Raw genomic sequence first — 20,251 nt, 5'->3', positions numbered from 1 at the left:
TCTTTATGAATTTTATTGAGGCCATATATGCAAGGAATGGCATCCCCAGGGTACAGGCGATGGTATTGCAAGTGGTTTATTGTTTCTTCCTTCTGTAGCTTCTGTAGGAAATCCACAACCTTCTTTTTGTAGCTGCTGGTTGGGTCGCACTTCAGGGTCTTGTAAGTGCTGTTGTCACTAAGCAAAGACATTACCTTGGTATGGTAATCGGTCAAGATCACAGTGGATCTTCCTTTATCTGCTGGAAGAATGGTGATGTGCCGGTCCTTGCTCAGTGTCGTCACCGCCTTCCTTTCTTTCTTGGGTGGAGAGGTTGCCCTGCTGAAAAATCTAGTAGAACACCATTAGAAAAAACCATCAGGAACCTACCGGTTCCATGAGGACGTAAAACCATGGGGAACCTAATGGTCCCATCAGGATGTAAAACCAGTAGGAACCTACTGGTCCCATTAGGATGTCAAACCATTAGGAATGTACTGGTCCCACTGAAAACTAAAACTTACTGAAACCTATTGCTGCAACAAAAAATATCTTAACACTGGGCACCAGAGACATCTATGCATGTGTGTAATTGTGTATGTATTCGGATATTTTCCCCTCCGAATTGGGAACAGGACATATGGGGTGTGACAACTCATTGCAGTTTGTCATTTTTATTTATTTTTAAACCAACCAACAACTTTGGCAAAGAAGTATGTGGCGTCGACAGCAGCAGTTTACTGCTTTCCCTAGAGAGAAACAGAAAAAGAAACATTTTTAATATTTTAGCCACTGCCTCATTCAAGTGACACAGCAATTTCAAGAACATTTCAATACTATATGGGAAGTACAGTTTTATCCACCCTGGTCCTATTTTCCCATCCACTTTTTTTGTATTCCTGGATAGCTAAAGCAACACTGCAGAACCTTTGAACCTTCAAATATTCTCTTCCAAGTCTGTTCTGTGGAGCTTGGTGCTGTAACAGAGAGAATGGCCTTTCCAACGCACCCGAAAGACCATTGGTGGCCGCTACAGTGGACCAAAGTAAAATGCTCTGCAGTGCTGCTTTAACAGATTAAGAGAAGTTTTTTTTATTGTGATCTGGTACGAAAAGTGTTACACTTAAATATAACGTTCATGTTCTTTATTGCAGTGCAACATTTCTTTAATAAAATCCAGACATTTTGTCTCAAAAGTTTAAAGACATTTCTTTAGTAGTTTTGAAAACCGAGGTTTGAACCAAACCACAGGTTAGGTGAACTGTTACAGCTCTACTAAATGAGTGGTGTGATTTTTAGTATTTACAATTGCTCCAGTACAAAGCAAGGGACTGTAGTGTGTATTCTGATTACACTGAAAAAAGCTTTGGACCTGAAGTCCCTAACCACTGCTGCTGAAAAACTAGAGCAAGAGTTTGAACACAATACTCACCTCTGTCTGAGGGCTCCTCTTCCTAATATCACTAATCTTTTCTGATATGGCTCGTCTAACTAGGGCCAGCTGCTGTTCAATGGCCTCCTTTGGATCGCCCATCTTCTGAAGCCGGTCCCTCAGGCAGTCTGTCACCAAAGACAAAGTATTTGACTTAGCAAACTACGACAAAGCTGCTGTGAGAAATCAATTTAAAAGAAAAAAGAGGTAGGGCTGGGAGAAAAAAATCCATTCATATAAGAGTCGGGATTATTATCCTTTACAATTCTCAATTCATTCATAATTTTTAAAAATCTATTTTTATTGATGTTCCTTCCGTTTCTCTGCGCGCCCTCACAGGCTTCCGTACACAGCGCTGCAGCAAGCCCAGACAATATGACACTATGGCCACGGGTCCCCGCATGCAGGTTTTTAATCAATAGAATGAGTTCAAATCATGTATTTTGAGCCGGTGATTGTAATTCCCTCTGCTGCGTGTCGGGGTTCCCTGTAATGCTAATTAACAGTTAATAGGATGCTGTACACTGGAGTGATAGGTCTGTAAAAAGTCCCGGTGATGTTGTACTGTATATCAGCACTCATAGAATGCCTCTCATCCAGTTAAATTACTCAGTTGGAACTAACTGTTGTATAATGGGTTATAAGGTACTTACCTCTTATGACAGCCACTTTTTCTGGGGTCAGGGGACGCTTGGGGACAGAGTCTTTGACCACGTTTCATTTGGCCCCTGTGATGCTTCTCTCCCTCAGTCCCTCTGTGCCCCAAATGCAAACTGCCAACGACTTGCAGAATTGGGAGTTTGATTTGGCCTCCTGCACCCTCTGCCATTTCTCCTTGTTCAGGGAAACTCCTGGGCCAAGTTTGATCTATAAAACTAAAAACAAGTGTTCTGTTAGACCTGAGACTGAAAGGAGAACTCCGGCCAAATGTCATGTCAGCCTCCACACCTTAAGGCCTACGACAGAAATCTGTAGCCAGCAACATTACAGTATGTGACGGCGCACCAAACCGTGACGACACCGACAGCATTGTTAATACCATCAACATTTTTTAACAACGTTATTAAACGGTATTACCGTGACCCCGTACAACCCTATTAATAATGATCAATCTTTCAAATGGTATACTACATCCCTTTGAAAGACATTATCAAACCAAAACTGTGTGTGAAATGGTTACTTTTCCTTCTTCGTCCAGCTCTGGGGTGATCACATCAGCTCCTTCCAGACCTGTTTCTCCAGACTGGGGGAGAGACTGTTTCAGGATCCCTGTAGGATAGAATAAAAAATATGAATAACATTCTACACTGTATAAAAATAAACACACCCAGTAAGTAGCACTGTATGAACTCTGAGTTTGGTTGTAGCTACAGTATAGGCACTGCATCAATTCTTCTCACACTCAGACAAACAGGCTGGATAATAAAGCTGCTGCACATGCCACTCAAACACAAAAGCACTAATTTATTGGCCATGTCCACCAAACTCTGAGCATCTACTTTACATTCCGATCCTATGTAGTTTGGTGCTCACAGCGCTCAGCACCCTCGGCAGAAATAATGCTCTCAGAGCTGACTTTATTTGTTGTAATGAGTTGTAATCTGGTCAACTTTTGGAACAGCGTGATGCTCGTCAATGTCACTTTTCTCACACTGACCAATAAAAATAAAGGAGTAGGCATATGTTAGTGACAGCAACACAACTGGAGAGAACACGGAAATATGAAAGGACTCATTTTGTAACCTAGCAACTGTGGCATTCTGAAGAGAGCGCTAAGCGCTCTGAAATCAGTTGCTTAAAAGCGTGTTTGGTGGACACAGCGCCTTAATCTAATAAGAAAAACAACTTGAGAAGAAACCTGGGGTACTGAGGAGCTGCTCTTCGTATTGTCTTGAGCTCTTCAGAAAGTTCCTTATTTTTGTCCTGTAATTGTTGGATTTGGCATTCTTTTCAGCCAATAACATCTCATTGTCTTTGTTTTTTACTTACTACGAAATCTAAAACAGAGCTCCTTTTTTCTCTCTTAAATGCTTACATTTATTATGTTTAATATATAATAGTTAGTTAGAGGGGAAGTCCATTTAGTAAACTATCACAACTTAGTTGACTGTTTCATGTCCTCTTTAATTCATCAAGACTAACATGACAAAGATGCAAAATTTGTAAGGCCATAATGAATTTTTACCTGCCAATTGTAAAATTTGCCCATAATAATAAGAGCTGCTTTCCTCTGAGGTCCTTCTCCAGAGGATTTTATACCGCTTCTTGGCATTGAAGTCATCCAGATTTCGGGGATGGAAATTTTGGAATTCTTTTGTGGACACAGTCTTGCGGACATTGTCAGCAATGTATCGCACATATGCATACATTTTCAAACCTGAAAGACACAAATAATATATCAGTACTTTTTCTGTCATATAAAAATTACCACTAGACAGAAAGAGAAAAATAACAATGAAGAGAGTTAGTTTATAACCAGTTACCTTTTAGTTTTTTGGGATCCTGAATTTTAGGTCTTCATGTATGTTAGCCATAATTATGATTGTTAAAATAAATCTAATAAATCTAAAGACATGTATTCGTTTGAACATCGTTTGAGCATTCTGATTTTTTATTATTTTAGCAGTCCGACAGGACCAAGACTGATTAGTGATGATCTGCCCTCCTCCCCTCCTTCACCAGTTCACTTTGCTCTGAGAAGATCTGACAGTTTCTGACAGAAACACACTTTGGTGTTTAAAGGCCTCCTTATAAAGTTGTATTATCTTATAATGGTTGGTGTCCATGTTATTTACATCACGTTAGGTGTTTTCTTTTTATAAAATCCGTCATTAACAACAAGTCTCCTCCACATGCAGCAGTGAATTTGGGTTTTGGGTTGATTTTATAAAACATCGTGCTGATGAAGAAAATCAACACACTAAACAGTAAGAGGAACTTGCCGACCTCCTCAGCAAGTGTGTATTTTATGGGCGCTGCACTGACAGAGGAGAGGTGCTGCAGTATATAAACTACATTAAAACTTAAATGTTGGAGCTTATTAGTACTCCGGTCTTCATTAATTCAGCCGTTTAATACCTCATTTCAGTATCCACCCCTAAGTGTGAAACAGTGCGCTGTACAGTTGTTCAGATTTAAAGGAGGCCTTAAAAAAAGACTCTTTAGTAATCAAATTACAATCATTTCAGCCCTATTCTCAACAGAAAAATATCGGCTGTACTGACAGGCAAAACACATACATAGCAAACTTCAAATGAAGACAAACTAAACAAGATGCAGTAATCCAAATCACAAAGTGGCGGAGCTCAGAGGCGGGTAACAAGTTAGCTAATTAGCCATATTTACCAACGTTAGCTGTAACGGCGCTAGCTTTCCAATGTGTCAGCTGCACATACTCACTTGACTTGAACATGTATATCATAACATTAAAGTTTAACGCTTTTGACTCACGTTGACTTGAATATCGTTCATATATTTTCGACTTACCAAGCTTTTCCTCGCAATGGAAATGAAAGACCACCAGCTCCCGTCTTCTATGAGGGCTCAACCCGGTTGGTCAGAACTATGCCATGACGATAGCGCTGGCCAATCATGTTACAGTATAACATGACGTTACAGTAGAACATGATTGGCCAGCACTGACATTCAAAAAATACTAACATAAAAAATAAAAAATAAAAAATCACTTCAGATGCACTTCGCCTTAAAGGGGAACTTCGTTTTTTTCAACCTGGGGTCTGTTTTCATGTCATTTCATACATGTGAGCGATGGAGAAATGAATTTTCGACATAGCTCCAGTATTTAGACAGGCAGGCAGCTTAGCACATATATACGTAGACACCTCATAGGCTGTCGAGAGACGTGCTTACAGCGCCGCCATCTTGGAACAGGACCAGCGGAGGCAGCGGTGCATAGACATCTACGAGGCAAGAGGTACTGCTGAATCTCAAAGTGGAATTATTCGCTGAATTTTGAACCGATTGCCAAACTGTTTGATTTTTTAGAAACGTCACAGGTTTAGCTACTATATAAGCTGCTCAGATTTTTTTTACAATGCTGTTTTTGCCACTCAACACTTAAGCTACACACTATCTCCCTCTGACTCCAGCATAGTTATTTAAAGATGCCGGACTTCTGTTCAGCCTATGGATGCTCTAATGAGCGCTGTAAGGAAACAAGAGCTCGTGGGATTACTTTTTACATGTAAGATGTATGTAAGGAATAATGTTAGCAGGTTGTCACAGCGAGAGTGAAATAAACGCCAAGAAGACGGATAGAACCCCATCAGCTCCGTGTCTGGCTTCTACCCATGATCTAACAGCTCTCTACATCATCCTGTGTATTACACAGCTGCTTACCGGTGAAATAACTGATCTGAGACAATTTTTTGTTTAAAATTCGATGTTATGAATCTAGCGTTCCTAGCAACAGCCTGTTACAAAGAAAAAAAAACAGACTTACTGCAGTAATTGGTGGGTTAGAATACAGCATCTGATAGATCTAATAATAGCCCTGATTTATGATGGAATTATTTTTGTTGTAGACAATTCTTTATCTCTGGCTACTTTTCTCACATGTTTAAGCTTTCCCAAAGAACGTGATTTATACACGTGATATAATAGTAATAGTAGTAGTAATAATAATAATAACGATAAAAAATAAGAGTAATAATAGCAGTAATAATAGTAATAATAATACTTATAGATATAATAGTAATAGTAGTAATAATAACAGTAATAAGAATAATAACGATAAAAAATAAGAGTAATAATAGCAGTAATAATAGTAAGAGTAATTATAATAGTAGTAGTAATAATAATATTAATAATAATAATAATACCAGTAACTGTAATATAAAAAATAATAAACAATAATCATAGAATATTATAGGAATATAATGATACGTAATTAAATGAATAGCAATAACAGTAATACAGTAGTAGTACAGTAATACAAAAATAATAATTGTACTCCAATGCAATGTAAAGCTGTAAATGTAAAGTTAATAAAAACCTGAGCACATCTGAACATTTTCTGTTTTTTTTGTTTGTTTTTTATTTATATCTGTCTGTCTATCTAGCGTGTCTGGCGTTTGCTACAAGCAAACTCCGTCAAAATTGCTTGAGAATTGAGCGATTTTTGACAACTTTAATTGTATAAGCACATCATTCCTCTATGGAAGTAATGCATTGTAGGAGCGAGTAGCCCCGATCCAAGATAGAGGTGCTGCAGGCACGCCGCTGGAGTGGGCGGCCGCAGTCAATGAGACGTCTACGTATATATGTCTATGGCTTAGCAGCTCAGCTAGCAGCTCAGCTAGCGAAAAGGATGGGGCAACTTGCCCCCCCCCCCCGCGTCAAAGTTCGCCCTAACGTGCTTTTTCCCCACACTGACCGGCTCGGATAGTCTCAATGAGTGCCCCACAACACAGTAGAGATGAGAAGTGAACGAAAACCTCCACATTACTTGGCGATCGCTGTTTGTTGTGGTCTGTATCCAAATCTCAGGACGCTGAAAGCAAATCTCATTTCGAAATCGCGCGATAGCTCGCGCAGCTATCACGCGATTTCGCGCGATTTCGGAACGAGATTTGCTTTCCAGCGATACTATGATACTATGAAATGATACAATGAATAATAATACATACTAATAAAATGAAATGAAAGTGTTGTTTTGTGTGTGTATGTTTGTCAATAAAAGACCTGCATTTCTCTTGTAGTTAGTGCCTCTATTGTGTTCTTTTCTTTTTCCTCCTCTTGGATGAGTCATGGACAAAGATTTTATTACAAGAGACCAAATATGATTTAATCACAAATTCAATTGCAAAAAGCCAAAGGTGATCATGGAATATATATTATATTTTATAAATATTAAAGCTAAGACGTGATCGCTAAAGAAGGGTATAACATCTGTGTTCCCCCATCACAATAGGAACCATTAGAGAAAACACCCTGTAGTGACCACTAGACCATTGTATAGTGACCATTAGACTGGTATAAAAGCACCTGTAGGAACCATTAAGACTTCTGTGGGAACCATTAGACTCCTGTAGGGACTATTAGTAAAAATCCTGTAGATTTGTGTGTTACAAAATATAATCCCATTGGGAAAACGAACTGACCATTAGGAAAGCATGACTACCCATTAGAAACCATTACAAACCATTAGGAATCATTAGAAACCAATAGAATATGTCTAATGGTTTCTCTGAATTTTTTCAGCAGGGTGGAAGGGGGGACCTTAGCTTCAGAAAGGACTGCTGTTACCTTTAGCCTGAGCCTAAACATTGAAACATCTGTTTTCAATCCTCCTGCCATCACAACATGAAATCAGATGTTCTGTGTTTTAATCTTTCATTCTTGACTCTTGGCTTCAAAATGTTCATTTTTCCTGATTCCACACTCAGGCCCAGGTTCAACTGGAGATGTTTGAGCAACAACACCTGGATTGTTATCAGAGGTGGAACACAAGGAGTCAGGAAACAGAATATTCAGAGCTGAAGTTTGTAAATGCAGGAAAGAGAACGAGTGAAGGACTTCATGTGGGGGTCAGATGGATCCTGCAGTGAGATGTGATGTTTGCTGTGGTCACAATAATGAAGGAACAGACAGTTCTCCTTGTTAAAATCCACCTGAACTGGAGGAAACTCTGTTTGGAAAAGAAGCACAGACACATCAGCAGGCATTTGATTCAGTCCAGATTGATTTATCAGAGAATCTATCAGTGATTAATGTGATCAGAAACATGTTTGTGTTTGCAGAGTTCAGATCCACAGACAGAGATCAGAGTTTCCATCCTCCAGCCATCTGTCCATGAAGAGTGACCGGTCCAGAGATGAACCTCTAAACTTCAGGAAAGAAGCTGAACCCTCAGACACAAAGTAAGAAAGTGTTCCTGCTGTAAAGTGACCTGATGGAAGATGAAGGTTTTAGGATGAAGGAAGATGCTCTGCTGAAACAGTCACAGTGGTCAGAATGCAGAACTCTTTCAGACTGAGATGGATCCTGGTCTGGGTTTTAGAAGCAGAACTTCTGATGGTGTTTCTGTGGTAAAACAGCTGAAAACCTGGATTTGACCATTTCCAGCCAACATTCAAACATCTCCAGCCCAATGTTGAAGCCACTGTAAAGACTGTGAGAGTGAAAGAATGTTCTCCAGATGTGTAGCTGATGTTGTGGTTGGTCTTCATTGGTTCCTTCTCCAGATGATCCAGATGTTTAAATGAAAGCTGAACGCTGTGTGTCTGAGGCTGCTGCTCTGTCACAGTTTCTCCATGATTTGTTCTCTGAGTTAAAGTGAAGTGAGCCGAGCTGAGCTGCCAAAGTGAGTAAAGCAGTGAAGAACAGAAGCAGCTGTCTGTGATGGAAGGCTGTTACTGTGAAGCTGCTGCACAAAGTGTTGAGTTTGTATGAACAGCAAACTGCAGGCAGATGAGTGAGAGTTTAATCAGACAGCTGATGGGAAAAGAAGTGAGTGGAGTTGATAATAAAAGGAAGCAGCTTTTTATTAGCGGCTGAACTCAGACAGAACAGTAGCCTCACTTTTACTGTTCTCTTCTGCTCTGTGGAGTCACATGTGGATGTTTTCTCCAGATGATGTGAGATGTGATGAATAAATGTGTTGACAGAGTGATGAAGAGGAGGGGAGTTTGTGTGGAGGAGCAGTCGTCCTGCTGTGCTCGGTGTCAGGACGTCCTGAAGGATCCAGTCTCTAGCAGCTGTGGACACTGGTTCTGCAGACAGTGCATCAGCTCATACTGGGACCAGTCTGCTCCATCAGGACACTCCTCCTGTCCCCAGTGTGGAGAAAGATCCAGAAGCAGCAGCTGTGGACAAAGTAAGACTGAACATCTGCTGGTGGACTGATGTGTGGAAACTGAGCTTGTTGTTGTGTTGTGTTGTCCAGACATGAAAGATGTTTGTGTTTGTTGAGTCTGATTGTTTGTGTGGTCTGTGGGCAGGTGTTGGTCTGCAGGAGGTTCTGCAGGAACATAAGATGAGTCTGAGGAGGAGATGTGAACATGTGACTGAAGGAAGTGATGAAGCAGGAGGTGGAACCCTCCTCAACAGGATCTACACTGAGCTCTACATCACAGAGGGACACAGTGGAGAGGCTGATGTCCAACATGAGGTGGAGCAGCTGGAGACAGCTTCCAAGAAGAGCCTCCATGACACTCCCATCAGGTGCCAGGACATCTTTAAAGCCTTACCTGAGCAGCAGAGAGCCATCAGAGTGGTCCTGACCAACGGCGTGGCCGGCGTGGGAAAAACCTTCTCAGTGCTGAAGTTCACTCTGGACTGGGCAGAGGGCGGAGAAAACCAAGACGTCAGTGTGGTGGTGGTGCTTCCGTTCAGGGAGCTGAACTTGATCAGAGATGAGCAGCACAGTCTTCTCACGCTGCTCCATGTTTTCCATCCAACATTACAGAAGGTGACGGCAGAGCAGCTGGCTGTCTGTAAACTTTTGTTCATCTTTGACGGTCTGGATGAAAGCAGACTTTCACTGGATTTCACCAACAGGAAGGTCGTGTCTGACGTCAGCCAGAAGTCATCGCTGGACGTTCTGCTGGTCAACCTCATGGAGGGGAATCTGCTTCCCTCGGCTCTGGTCTGGATCACTTCCCGCCCTGCGGCAGCCAATCAGATCCCTCCTAAACGTGTGGACAGGTTCACAGAAGTACGAGGCTTCACCGACGTCCAGAAGGAGGAGTACTTCAGGAGGAGGATCAGTGATGAAGAGCGCTCCAGCACAATCATCTCCCACATGAAGACATCCAGGAACCTCCACATCATGTGTCGACTCCCAATGTTCTGCTGGATCACTGCTGCAGTTCTGGAGCACATGTTGACCACAGAGCAGAGAGGAGAGCTGCCCAAGACCATGACTGAGATGTTCTCACACTTCCTGCTGGTTCAGACACAGAGGAAGAAGAAGAAGTACCATGAGGGACCTGAGACGAGTCCACAGGAGCTGATGGAGGCTGACAGGGAAGTTCTTCTGAAGCTGGGGAGGCTGGCCTTTGAACATCTGGAGAAAGGAAACATCATGTTCTACCAAGAAGACCTGGAGCAGTGTGGTCTGGATGTGACAGAGGCCTCGGTGTTGTCAGGAGTTTGTACCCAGATCTTCAGGAGAGAGTGTGAGATGTTCCAGAAACCAGTCTACTGCTTTGTTCATCTGAGCGTTCAGGAGTTTCTGGCTGCAGTCTACATGTTCCACTGTCACACCAACAGGAAGACGGAGGTTCTGGAGAAGTTCCTGGGAGAAGAACGGAATGATCTTTATGTTGATGATTTTAGTGATGATGAAGATGGTGGTCATTATGATGATGATGCTTCTTTTTATTCTGATGATGAGGAGGATGAGGAGGAGGAGGATAACAGAGACATCTCATTCCTGGATGTGTTCCTGAAGAAGGTCATGGAGAAATCCCTCAGCAGCAGAAATGGTCACCTGGACCTGTTTGTTCGTTTCCTTCATGGCCTCTGTCTGGAGTCCAACCAGAGACTATTAGGAGGTCTGCTGGGTCAGAAAAAGAACCATCCAGAAATGATCCAGAGAGTCATGAACAACCTAAAGAAGATGAAGAATAACACTTTTAAAGTACCTCCAGACAGAAACATCAACATCTTCCACTGTCTGATGGAGATGAAGGATCTCTCAGTACATCAGGAGATCCAAGAGTTCCTGCAGTCAGAAAACAGATCAGAGAAGAAACTCTCTGTGATCCACTGCTCAGCTCTGGCCTACATGCTGCAGATGTCAGAGGAGGTTCTGGATGAGTTGGACCTGAACAAGTACAGAACATCAGTGGAGGGAAAACGGAGACTGATTCCAGCTGTGAGGAACTGCAGAAAGTTTCGGTGAGTCCAGATGTGATGAACATGATCAGTCAGTGTAGTTCAGTTCTTCACATGTTCTTCACTAGAACATCTCCTTCTTCTTCATGTTCCTCTTGTGTATTTCAAACATCATGTCAGCTGTGTTTAGTCTCAGATGTTCTTCAAACGCTGTGAAAATGTGGATTTTTCATGTTGTTTGAAGCTGATAAATGAATGAAGACAGTTTTTCTGTTTCATTCTAATAATTGTTCCATCAGACAGTTTGTTCTTCTGAGGTTCTTCCTTTGGCTGATGGAGGAAACATGCAGATCTGCTGAAACTCATGAAGAACTGTAGAGGTTCTTTATGTGGAAGCATTTTACAGTTTTCAGTGAAGCAGGAAAGTTCTGATCACATGAGGAGGTTCTGGAATCTTTTCTAATCAGACAAACAGATTTGATCAGATTATTTCTCTCCTCTTCAGAGTTTAACATCAGATCTGTGTCATTAACAAACATTTCTGAAGTCTGACAGAAATGATTGAAGGAATTCTTGCTGTCACTGATGTGAACTGAATCTGAATTAGTTTGAGTTCTTAGTTTTTATTTCACATTATTTAGGTTTTATCTGATTGAACTATATTGTTCTTTGTTTTCAGTGTTACATGTAAAATTCAGTTTTTGTGACTTTAAAAGACTCAAAACAGTCAAACAGTGAGAGAAGATCAGCTGAAGCACTGATGTGAAGAACTAAATGTCCAACAGGACCAGTCCAGATGTTCTGCTATCAAATGCATGAAGGAAATATAAAATGTCCTCTTTCATAACAACATGTTTGATCATTTATGTCTCATTACAGACTTTCTGGCTGTAGACTCTCAGAGAGTCACTGTGAAGTCATGGCCTCAGCTCTGAAGTCCAACCCCTCCCATCTGATAGAACTGGACCTGAGCTGGAGCTACTTGACGGATTCAGAAGGAGTGAAGCATCTTTGTGATGGACTGCAGAGTCCAAACTGTAAACTGGAGACTCTCAGGTCAGTTCACTGTTGATGGTTTATCAATATATTTAATAGAAATCCTTGACTGAAGTTTGAAGTTTTTGTTGGTAAATTCAGAGTATTTTCCTGAAAACAGTGTGAAGATGTTTGAGATTGTTGAAGTGTGAATAAATGCCCTGATCAGCTGACTGCAGAGTTCCAGATGGAGGACAGAATCCACAGTCCTGTGTGTCTGAATGTAATGCTGACGTGAAAGTGATGTGAGGCTTCAGCAGTGTGACTTCCACACATCCAGTCAGTATGTTTGTGTTTCCACAGTGTTTGTGCTGAGCTGCAGTGGAGCCTCAGGAAGTCAAAGAGGAGTTTAGTTATCAACAGTGTGGAAGTTGATTAGTGTGAGTCAGAAGCTGAAGCTTGATGTTAGTGTGAGCTGAGCTGATGAAGTGATTCCTTCCAGTGGAGTTGTGTTAGGAAGAGAGCAGTGGACAGTCAGTGTGGACAGCAGGAATCAGAATCCCTCTGTAATGTACAGATGACGTGTGACTGTTGTTGAAGACACACTGGAAGATGTGAAGGAGACAAAGCTAGCAAGCTGATTTCCACAGAAGAAGAAGAAGGTGATGGAATAAATGAAAGAATGAAGAGATTTGATGTTGATCCTTTGATGAGAGAGTGGACTGAGGTCAGCAGATGTTACTGATGTGTGGACATGAATAGGTGGATGAATGTTGTGCTGACATGTGGATGATGTGTGTAGAAGGCTGACATGATGATGATCCACAATAAGAGAAGGACAAAGTCACTGTGCTGCTTTTAGAGAAAAGCTGATTGAGGACAAAGTAATGTTGATCTGCACATTCAGAACCTGAACACATCTGATGGACCATCAATGATTTCATACACATCTTTGATTCTTTATTCAGATTGGTGGAATGCTATTTGTCAGAGATCGACTGTGATTCTCTGGTCTCAGCTCTGAAGTCCAACCCCTTACATCTGGAACATCTGGACCTGAGCTGGAACATCCTGCAGGATTCAGGAGTGAAACATCTGTTAGATCTTGTGAAGAGCCCAGTCTGCATCCTGAAGACTCTGAGGTCAGTTCACTGACTGTCTGTTACTGTTGTAGATCTGATGTGTTTAATGACAACTGAAGCTCATTTCTGTTCAACAGAACTTCCATCCATGAAGCTGTGAATCTGATCTGGTTCATATTTTCTGTTTTTGTCCTGAATTGAGTTTGTTGTGACAAAAGTGGAGTGTTTGTAGCAGAAAGTTTCTAAAATGTTGAGTGTTAGTTGTTAAAGTAAATGAATGTTTGTAGTTTGAGCTGAAGAGTCACATCTGGATCCAGAAGATCCTCTGAACTCAGATCAGTTTGAAGAGACAAAGTTTAGTGAGTGAAGTCTAAATATTTCTTTGGTTTGTGTTGAGTTTTATTTGACTGATCCTGATCCTGTTGATGATGCAGCATGTTACTGATGTGTGGACATGAATAGGTGGATGAATGTTGTGCTGACATGTGGATGATGTGTGTAGAAGGCTGACATGATGATGATCCACAATAAGAGAAGGACAAAGTCACTGTGCTGCTTTTAGAGAAAAGCTGATTGATGAGGACAAAGTAATGTTGATCTGCACATTCAGAACCTGAACACATCTGATGGATCAGCAATTATTTTATACACATCTTTGATTCTGTATTCAGATTGGAGCGCTGCTGGTTGTCAGAGATCAGCTGTGATTCTCTGGTCTCAGCTCTGAAGTCCAACCCCTCACATCTGGAACATCTGGATCTGAGCAAGAACAACCTGAAGGATTCAGGAGTGAAACATCTGAGTGGTTTTGTGGAGAGTTCAGACTGCATCCTGAAGACTCTGAGGTCAGTTCACTGACTGTCTGTTACTGTTGTAGATCTGATGTGTTTAATGACAACTGAAGCTCATTTCTGTTCAACAGAACTTCCATCCATGAAGCTGTAAATCTGCTCTGGTTCATATTTTCTGTTTTTGTCCTAAATTGAGTTCGTTGTGACAAAAGTGGAGTGTTTGTAGCAGAAAGTGTATAAAATGTTGAGTGTTAGTTGTTAAAGTAAATAAATGTTTGTAATTTGAGCTGAAGAGTCACATCTGGATCCAGAAGATCCTCTGAACTCAGATCAGTCTGAAGAGACAAAGTTTAGTGAGTGAAGTCTAAATATTTCTTTGGTTTGTGTTGAGTTTTATTTGACTGATCCTGATCCTGTTGATGATGCAGCATGTTACTGATGTGTGGACATGAATAGGTGGATGAATGTTGTGCTGACATGTGGATGATGTGTGTAGAAGGCTGACATGATGATGATCCACAATAAGAGAAGGACAAAGTCACTGTGCTGCTTTTAGAGAAAAGCTGATTGATGAGGACAAAGTAATGTTGATCTGCACATTCAGAACCTGAACACATCTGATGGATCATCAATGATTTTATCTACATCTTTTATTCTTTGTTCAGATTGAAGCACTGCAGTTTGTCAGAGATCAGCTGTGATTCTCTGGTCTCAGCTCTGAAGTCCAACCCCTCACATCTGGAACATCTGGACCTGAGTCAGAACAACCTGCAGGAATCATCAGTGAAACATCTGTTAGATCTTGTGGAGAGTCCAGACTGCAGCCTGAAGACTCTGAGGTCAGTAGAAGGTTCCATCAGTCTCTGCTGCTTCCAGCAGTTTTCTACTAAACACAGTCAGTATCAAAGCAAAGATCCAGTGTCTCCTGTAAACCTGCAGCTTCTCAGTGAAGCTGTGAGAGCAGAATGGAGACAGAAACACAGAGACAGCAGTCAGCCAATCAGAGGAGCCACAAGCTTGTTGTCATGGTGTGTTTGATGGATGTGAAGCCGACTGTTGTTGTGTTGAGGAAATGAAGCTGATTCCAGCTGACAGCCTTCCAGATGTGCAGAGACAGTGGTCCTCCTTCATGAAAGTGTCCATCAGATCTGATTTCACTGTTTGTTGTCTCATTCCAACAGTGATCAGCTGATCAGTGTGATGTTTGTCACAGCTCTGAGATCAGTGAGACTGAAGCCTGCAAACCAGCGCCTCTTATTTCACAGCAGCAGCATCATCACATGTAGAAACCATGAGGTGTTTGTACAGAGCAGAAGCTGTGCTCAGGTCCAGCAGCCACATCTGGATGTGTGTCCTTGTGTGTGTTATGATCCAGATGTGTTGACTGCCAGCCTTCATGTTGGTTTGTCAGCTGATGTTTTCAGAGCAGATGAGATGTTGATGGACACTCAGAGACTGTTGGTTTAAATGGAGCAGCAGGAAATCCATGAGTGAAGAGTTTGTGCAGTAATGAAGCTTGATGACTGTCAGCAGTTTGTTTCCACTGTGGACTGCAGTGAAATGTGCAGAGAAACACACCTGATGCTGACAGTGTGTGCAGGTGTGTGAGCTTGGAGCTCAGTGTGTTCACTCCAACACGTTAACATGAAGCTGCTGCTCTGAACACGTCTGAAGTCCTGATGAGCTGCTCATCAAACTCATTCAGCTCCTCTGGTCTTTCTTCTTCTCTGTGCAGATGGGAGTGATGCTAATCAGGACGGTGTTTGTCTTGAGAGGATGAAGTGTGTCCTGATGATCCAGATGTTGAATCAGCAGCTGGTGTGTAGAGACTCTGACTGGACCAAGTTACTGGGAGGTGGACTGGGAACTGCTTTCTGATCGTTGTCGGGACTTTATTCCACCTTGTTTTTTCCCAGTCAAATATCTGAGGGATGAACACCAATAACAGTCCATAAACTGCTCTTTTACAGCTCAGTTGATTCTTTTAGTGTTTTTCTTTCTTCACATATTCATCATGTGTCATTTACTGTGGACTTATTTGTTCATCTCTGTCATTCATTCCAAGCAGCTTATTTACAGACCAGGGGCGGCCGGTCAAAAGAGGGCGCTAGGGCGCCGCCCCCTCTGTCTCACATCATGTAGAGTCACAGCCCTTAAAACATTGTTAAAATTACATTTACATGTATATCCTATGTTTTTAACAAGCAAAATGGATAATAGAGCCTGTAGAGAGTTACTAAAATGTATAATTTGTAATAAAAAGTCAGATTAGAAACGTCCGACGTTGTCTACAATTACTAATAGTGGACATATATCCGGCCGGGGCGCACTCATCTTTCCCCATTGACTCTCGTTATAACTTTGACATGCGCAGTTCGTTCCTCTTCAATACAAGAGAAAGGAGACAGCGGGGCACAGGATGACAGCGCCCTGCTGAGCGATCAGAGCGATCAGAGGGAGACAGCCTGGCTGAATCCCAAACCGCCCCTACACACTCCCCCTACACTACCGAGTGTCACTCCAAAAGAAGTCACACTCGCAGCTGTGGAGGGCACCTATTATTGAAGGGGGAGGGTATAAATACGATCGTCAGGAATGGGACGCCCTGTTGCCTCACCGGAAAACGGAAGACGTCATCGCCATGGTAACACAAAGACGCCTACTGTCATGGCTGTAGCGCTGTGGCACAGGTTGCAACTAACAAGGATTGCTGCTGCTTCCAGAAGACGAAAGCATCCCACTTTTTTTTCACTCACATGTTTTCCAATCCTATTATCTGGCATTTCAAATCCAACAAATGAATAAATAAATAAATGAATTCTGTCAGTTGTGTTCAAATTTTAAGGTGTCAGGGGGTGCACAATTAAATCAAACGTCAGCAGAGAAGAAGATTTGTTTCTTTTGTTTTATCTTTTTTCACCACTCTTTTTGTGATGTTCTGTCAGTGTGAAAAAGGCGTGGGAGAAATAAAGGACACATGTGGAACTCACATCGATATGTTGTTTCCTCCTCCATTTCAACGTTGTACTTCCTGAAAAAGTTGTCCAGAGTGAGCATCGATGCAGACTCGGACTGAATCCCAAACCGCCCCCTACACACTACCCCTCCGTTTGCACGTTCCTGTGGAGGGTCCTCCATTTTAAGGTCCGTCCCAAACCGCGTAGTGCGGAGGGAGAGTGGACTGTTCAGCCCTTAAATAGCGAGTCTGCATCGATGCTCCGTTTGTGTAGGGGGCGGTTTGGGATTCAGCCCCAGAGTGAGCATCGATGCAGACTCGCTATTTAAGGGCTGAACAGTCCACTCCCCCTCTGCACTACACGGTTTGGGACGGCCCTTAATATGGAGGCGCAAATGGAGGGGTAGTGTGTAGGGATAGTGTGAAGGGGGCGGTTTGGGATTCAGCCCTTGTCTCCCTCTGATCGCTTTACACACCACCGGCCATGGGGTGGCAGCAGAGAGCGAGCGTCCTGTCAGCCTGACAGGATGCAATGAGGCAGGTGCTTTATTTTGCTTCCCTTGCCTGCTTTTTCAAACCAAGGGAGCTGATCAAGCCTGGATTCAGACAGGTATGCTGGATTTAAATCATTTTTCCGAGAAAGTAAAATAACACAGATGTAGAGGTGCTGGTTTTAATCTCTAAAATGTGAGGATTTACTTTTTTGTCATTTAATAATGTAAATAGAAATGTTAGTTGACACAAGTGGCACTTTAGACTGAAAGCCTGTTGATTTTTATATGTTCTCAAATCTGAGGAATTACTGTTTTTCTTTATTTTCATTGTAAATATTTAATGTTAGTTGACAGAAGCACTTTGGGCTCAAAGCCTAAGATAAGATAAGATAGTTTTATTTGTCACATGCACAGTTATACAGAGTATAATGCCTAATGGGTCCAGTATTTTTTTTTCAGGCAAAGTGACAAATTTTTATTGCTTTGATCTTAAATCTGCAGATTTGCTGTTTTCTCATTGTCATGTAAGGTTGTTCATGTAAAAGTTAGCTCACAGAAGCACTGTCTGCTTTAAGCCTTATAGTTAGTTTTTTTTAACAAAATGTCCAATGTTTGTTGGTTTCACAGGTATGGATTTGTTTTTGTTTATTTGAGTATGTAAATATAAATATGTTGTTCCAAAGATTTTGCTGGACAGAAGAAGCACTTGGCACTCTTTGAAGCTGGAAAAATGAATTGTTTCTTTTTTACTTTGGAAGTAAAAAATAGATTTTCATATTTATACATTCTTAATTTGTTTAATTATAGAAAAGGAGATTTTAAGGGTTTGTGTACCAATTACACCTTATCTGGAGCAAATCATATCAAACACTGGGGAGATCAATTCAAATTCACCAGCTGCTAACATTTACGTGCATTTAATTGTCCATTTGACTCAGCAGCAGTGCTTAGCTGTACCCTCGTAGTGGTGCATAGTAATAGCACATCAAATGGCTGTGAACATAATTTACATCAATTCTTGTATTCCGGTGTTTCTGACTCTGCTATTTGGTTTGGTAAATTAAGTGCTGTTACAGACGCTGCAGTTTTGTCATGTGTGCAGAATCTGAAATGTAACAGCGCCCTCTGGTGGTAATGGTTGGTAACTACACATTTCTATTTTATTTTCCATCTGTTGCAGTAAAACGTCATTTGTACGTTGATGAGTTGTTTGTCTGGACATGACTGTTAGTCAGGATCATAATAGACCAGACTCTGAGCAGCTTTCTCTTCTTCTTCTCTTCTTTCCTTTTTTCTTGTGTTTTTACAGTTTTGAATATTACAGGATTGCACTGGTAATATTAACATATTTTTCCTGACATCATTGCTGCCATTTTATACAGGTTGTAATTTTTTTTTAACTCAATCAGCTTCTAAGTTGTAAAGATAATGATTTTGATGTGGACATTATTTACAATCTCGGCCTTTTTTAAGGGTTAATATGAAAATCTATATGTCTGACATTTTTATAGTGATGTTACTAGATATTATCTGTGATTTAACAAGAATACATAACAAATTTCATTAATATTTACAGCTAAAATGTTCTTTTTTTCCAGTGCAGCTCTGGTTTTTGTAGCTCCAGCATTAACTGAAGCTCCATCCCGGTACTTTGATGAATTACTGTATCTGAGAGCTGCATTAAAGGCATTAGAGGAGATTTAATTTCCTACGAAATGAACGTAGCATGCGCATGCGCACATACAACCTCTCCCTCACCCCCCTCTAACCTCCCCCCTCTTAACATTTACGAAGAAACGCCCCCCTCCAGAAACTTGCGTAGGACTCCTGAAGTTGTCTTTTACGGCTGGGTCCCCCTGGATCTTTATCTGCCATTATGTAAAAAAAGATGAGCAAAACAAGTCTTCAGCTAACTACGAAGCTATACCAAAGCAACACATACAGAAAACACGTAAGTCCAAGGCGTACGTAATCTACGTAACTTGGCCTGAGCCGGAAGATTTTTGATTGACAGGAAAGGGAGCAAACCAAACGCCTCGGTCCGAGCGCACTGATTGGCTGATGTTTTTCAGATCCTGCCATGTCCACAGTTATTTTTTTTTATTTTTTATTCTTTTAGAGACCATACATACAAGTCCACTAAAGGTCAGTATATTCATTTTATGTGAATCAGACAAATTAAACAAAAAAAAAAAACATCCTCCATAATGCCTTTAAAGGAAAACCTTTTGCTGTAAAGGGGATTCCACAATTTACTGCATCATAAATATTCACTATGTGTCCAATCAGTTCCATCATCAGGAGGACGTCTCAGTGTGTCTGTCCTGATGGAAACATCAGCAGCACTTCCAGTTCCTTTCTGATGTTTTCATGATGTACATCTGTTTGACATTGATTCCATTAAAGCTCTGCTGAACATGAACACTGAGGAAATACTGAGGCTGATGGACTTCTTTCTGATTGGTTACATCCACAGTTCACTTTAAATTGCAGTAAGTTTATATCTTGGAACAAAGGTTCTACAGTTTTACAACACTAAGCATGTAAGAGGCTGTAAAATGATTGTTTGAAAATACATACAGATTTAGTTTTTAAAAGAATAAATTGAAAAACAATTCAGATCAAACTGATTCACTAAATAATCCAAATATGGCCACAAAGAAAGCTAATAAACGTTTGAAAGCAAGTTCAAACTAAACAGAACTGTATAAACTACACCGCAAAGCACTCTGGGAAACGCG

The 20,251-nt window shown here is 41.3% G+C and overlaps 1 protein-coding gene and 2 long non-coding RNA genes across 7 annotated transcripts in view; 1 reads left to right on the top strand and 2 right to left on the bottom strand.

Moving 5' to 3' along the window:
• The window catches only part of LOC127537549 (NACHT, LRR and PYD domains-containing protein 12-like), a 127,713-nt gene extending 112,605 nt beyond the window's left edge, over nucleotides 1–15,108 (top strand). For 2 of the 3 annotated variants that reach the window (XM_051960134.1, XM_051960131.1), the window contains one exon: nucleotides 14,726–15,108. In XM_051960134.1, coding sequence (XP_051816094.1) covers nucleotides 14,726–15,098 — 373 coding nt within the window. In that variant the 3' untranslated portion in view covers nucleotides 15,099–15,108. Of the gene's footprint in view, nucleotides 1–13,940; nucleotides 14,115–14,725 lie in introns of all 3 variants that reach the window. The other variant, XM_051960129.1, reaches the window with a different exon arrangement.
• The window catches only part of LOC127537557 (uncharacterized), a 101,639-nt gene extending 85,504 nt beyond the window's left edge, over nucleotides 1–16,135 (bottom strand). The window contains exon 1 of the long non-coding RNA XR_007947287.1: nucleotides 15,962–16,135. This is a non-coding gene — a long non-coding RNA (uncharacterized LOC127537557). The remainder of the gene's footprint in view (nucleotides 1–15,961) is intronic.
• LOC127537554 (uncharacterized) lies at nucleotides 638–6,965 on the bottom strand. 3 transcript variants are annotated; one of them, XR_007947279.1, is made up of 6 exons: nucleotides 6,879–6,965; nucleotides 3,597–3,788; nucleotides 2,592–2,680; nucleotides 2,065–2,286; nucleotides 1,412–1,539; nucleotides 638–728 (listed from the first exon to the last, which is right to left on the bottom strand). It is a non-coding gene; the product is annotated as an uncharacterized LOC127537554 (long non-coding RNA). The 3 variants fall into 3 exon arrangements; XR_007947277.1 differs by having other exon boundaries at nucleotides 4,898–6,947; XR_007947278.1 differs by having other exon boundaries at nucleotides 6,807–6,947.
• Nucleotides 16,136–20,251: the final 4,116 nt, after the last annotated feature.

This window comes from Acanthochromis polyacanthus, chromosome 15, assembly GCF_021347895.1.
Source record: "Acanthochromis polyacanthus isolate Apoly-LR-REF ecotype Palm Island chromosome 15, KAUST_Apoly_ChrSc, whole genome shotgun sequence".
Classification (NCBI taxonomy): Eukaryota; Metazoa; Chordata; class Actinopteri; family Pomacentridae; genus Acanthochromis; species Acanthochromis polyacanthus.
The sequence above is the reverse complement of the archived record's forward strand: the minus strand, read 5'-3'. Positions and strand labels throughout refer to the sequence as shown.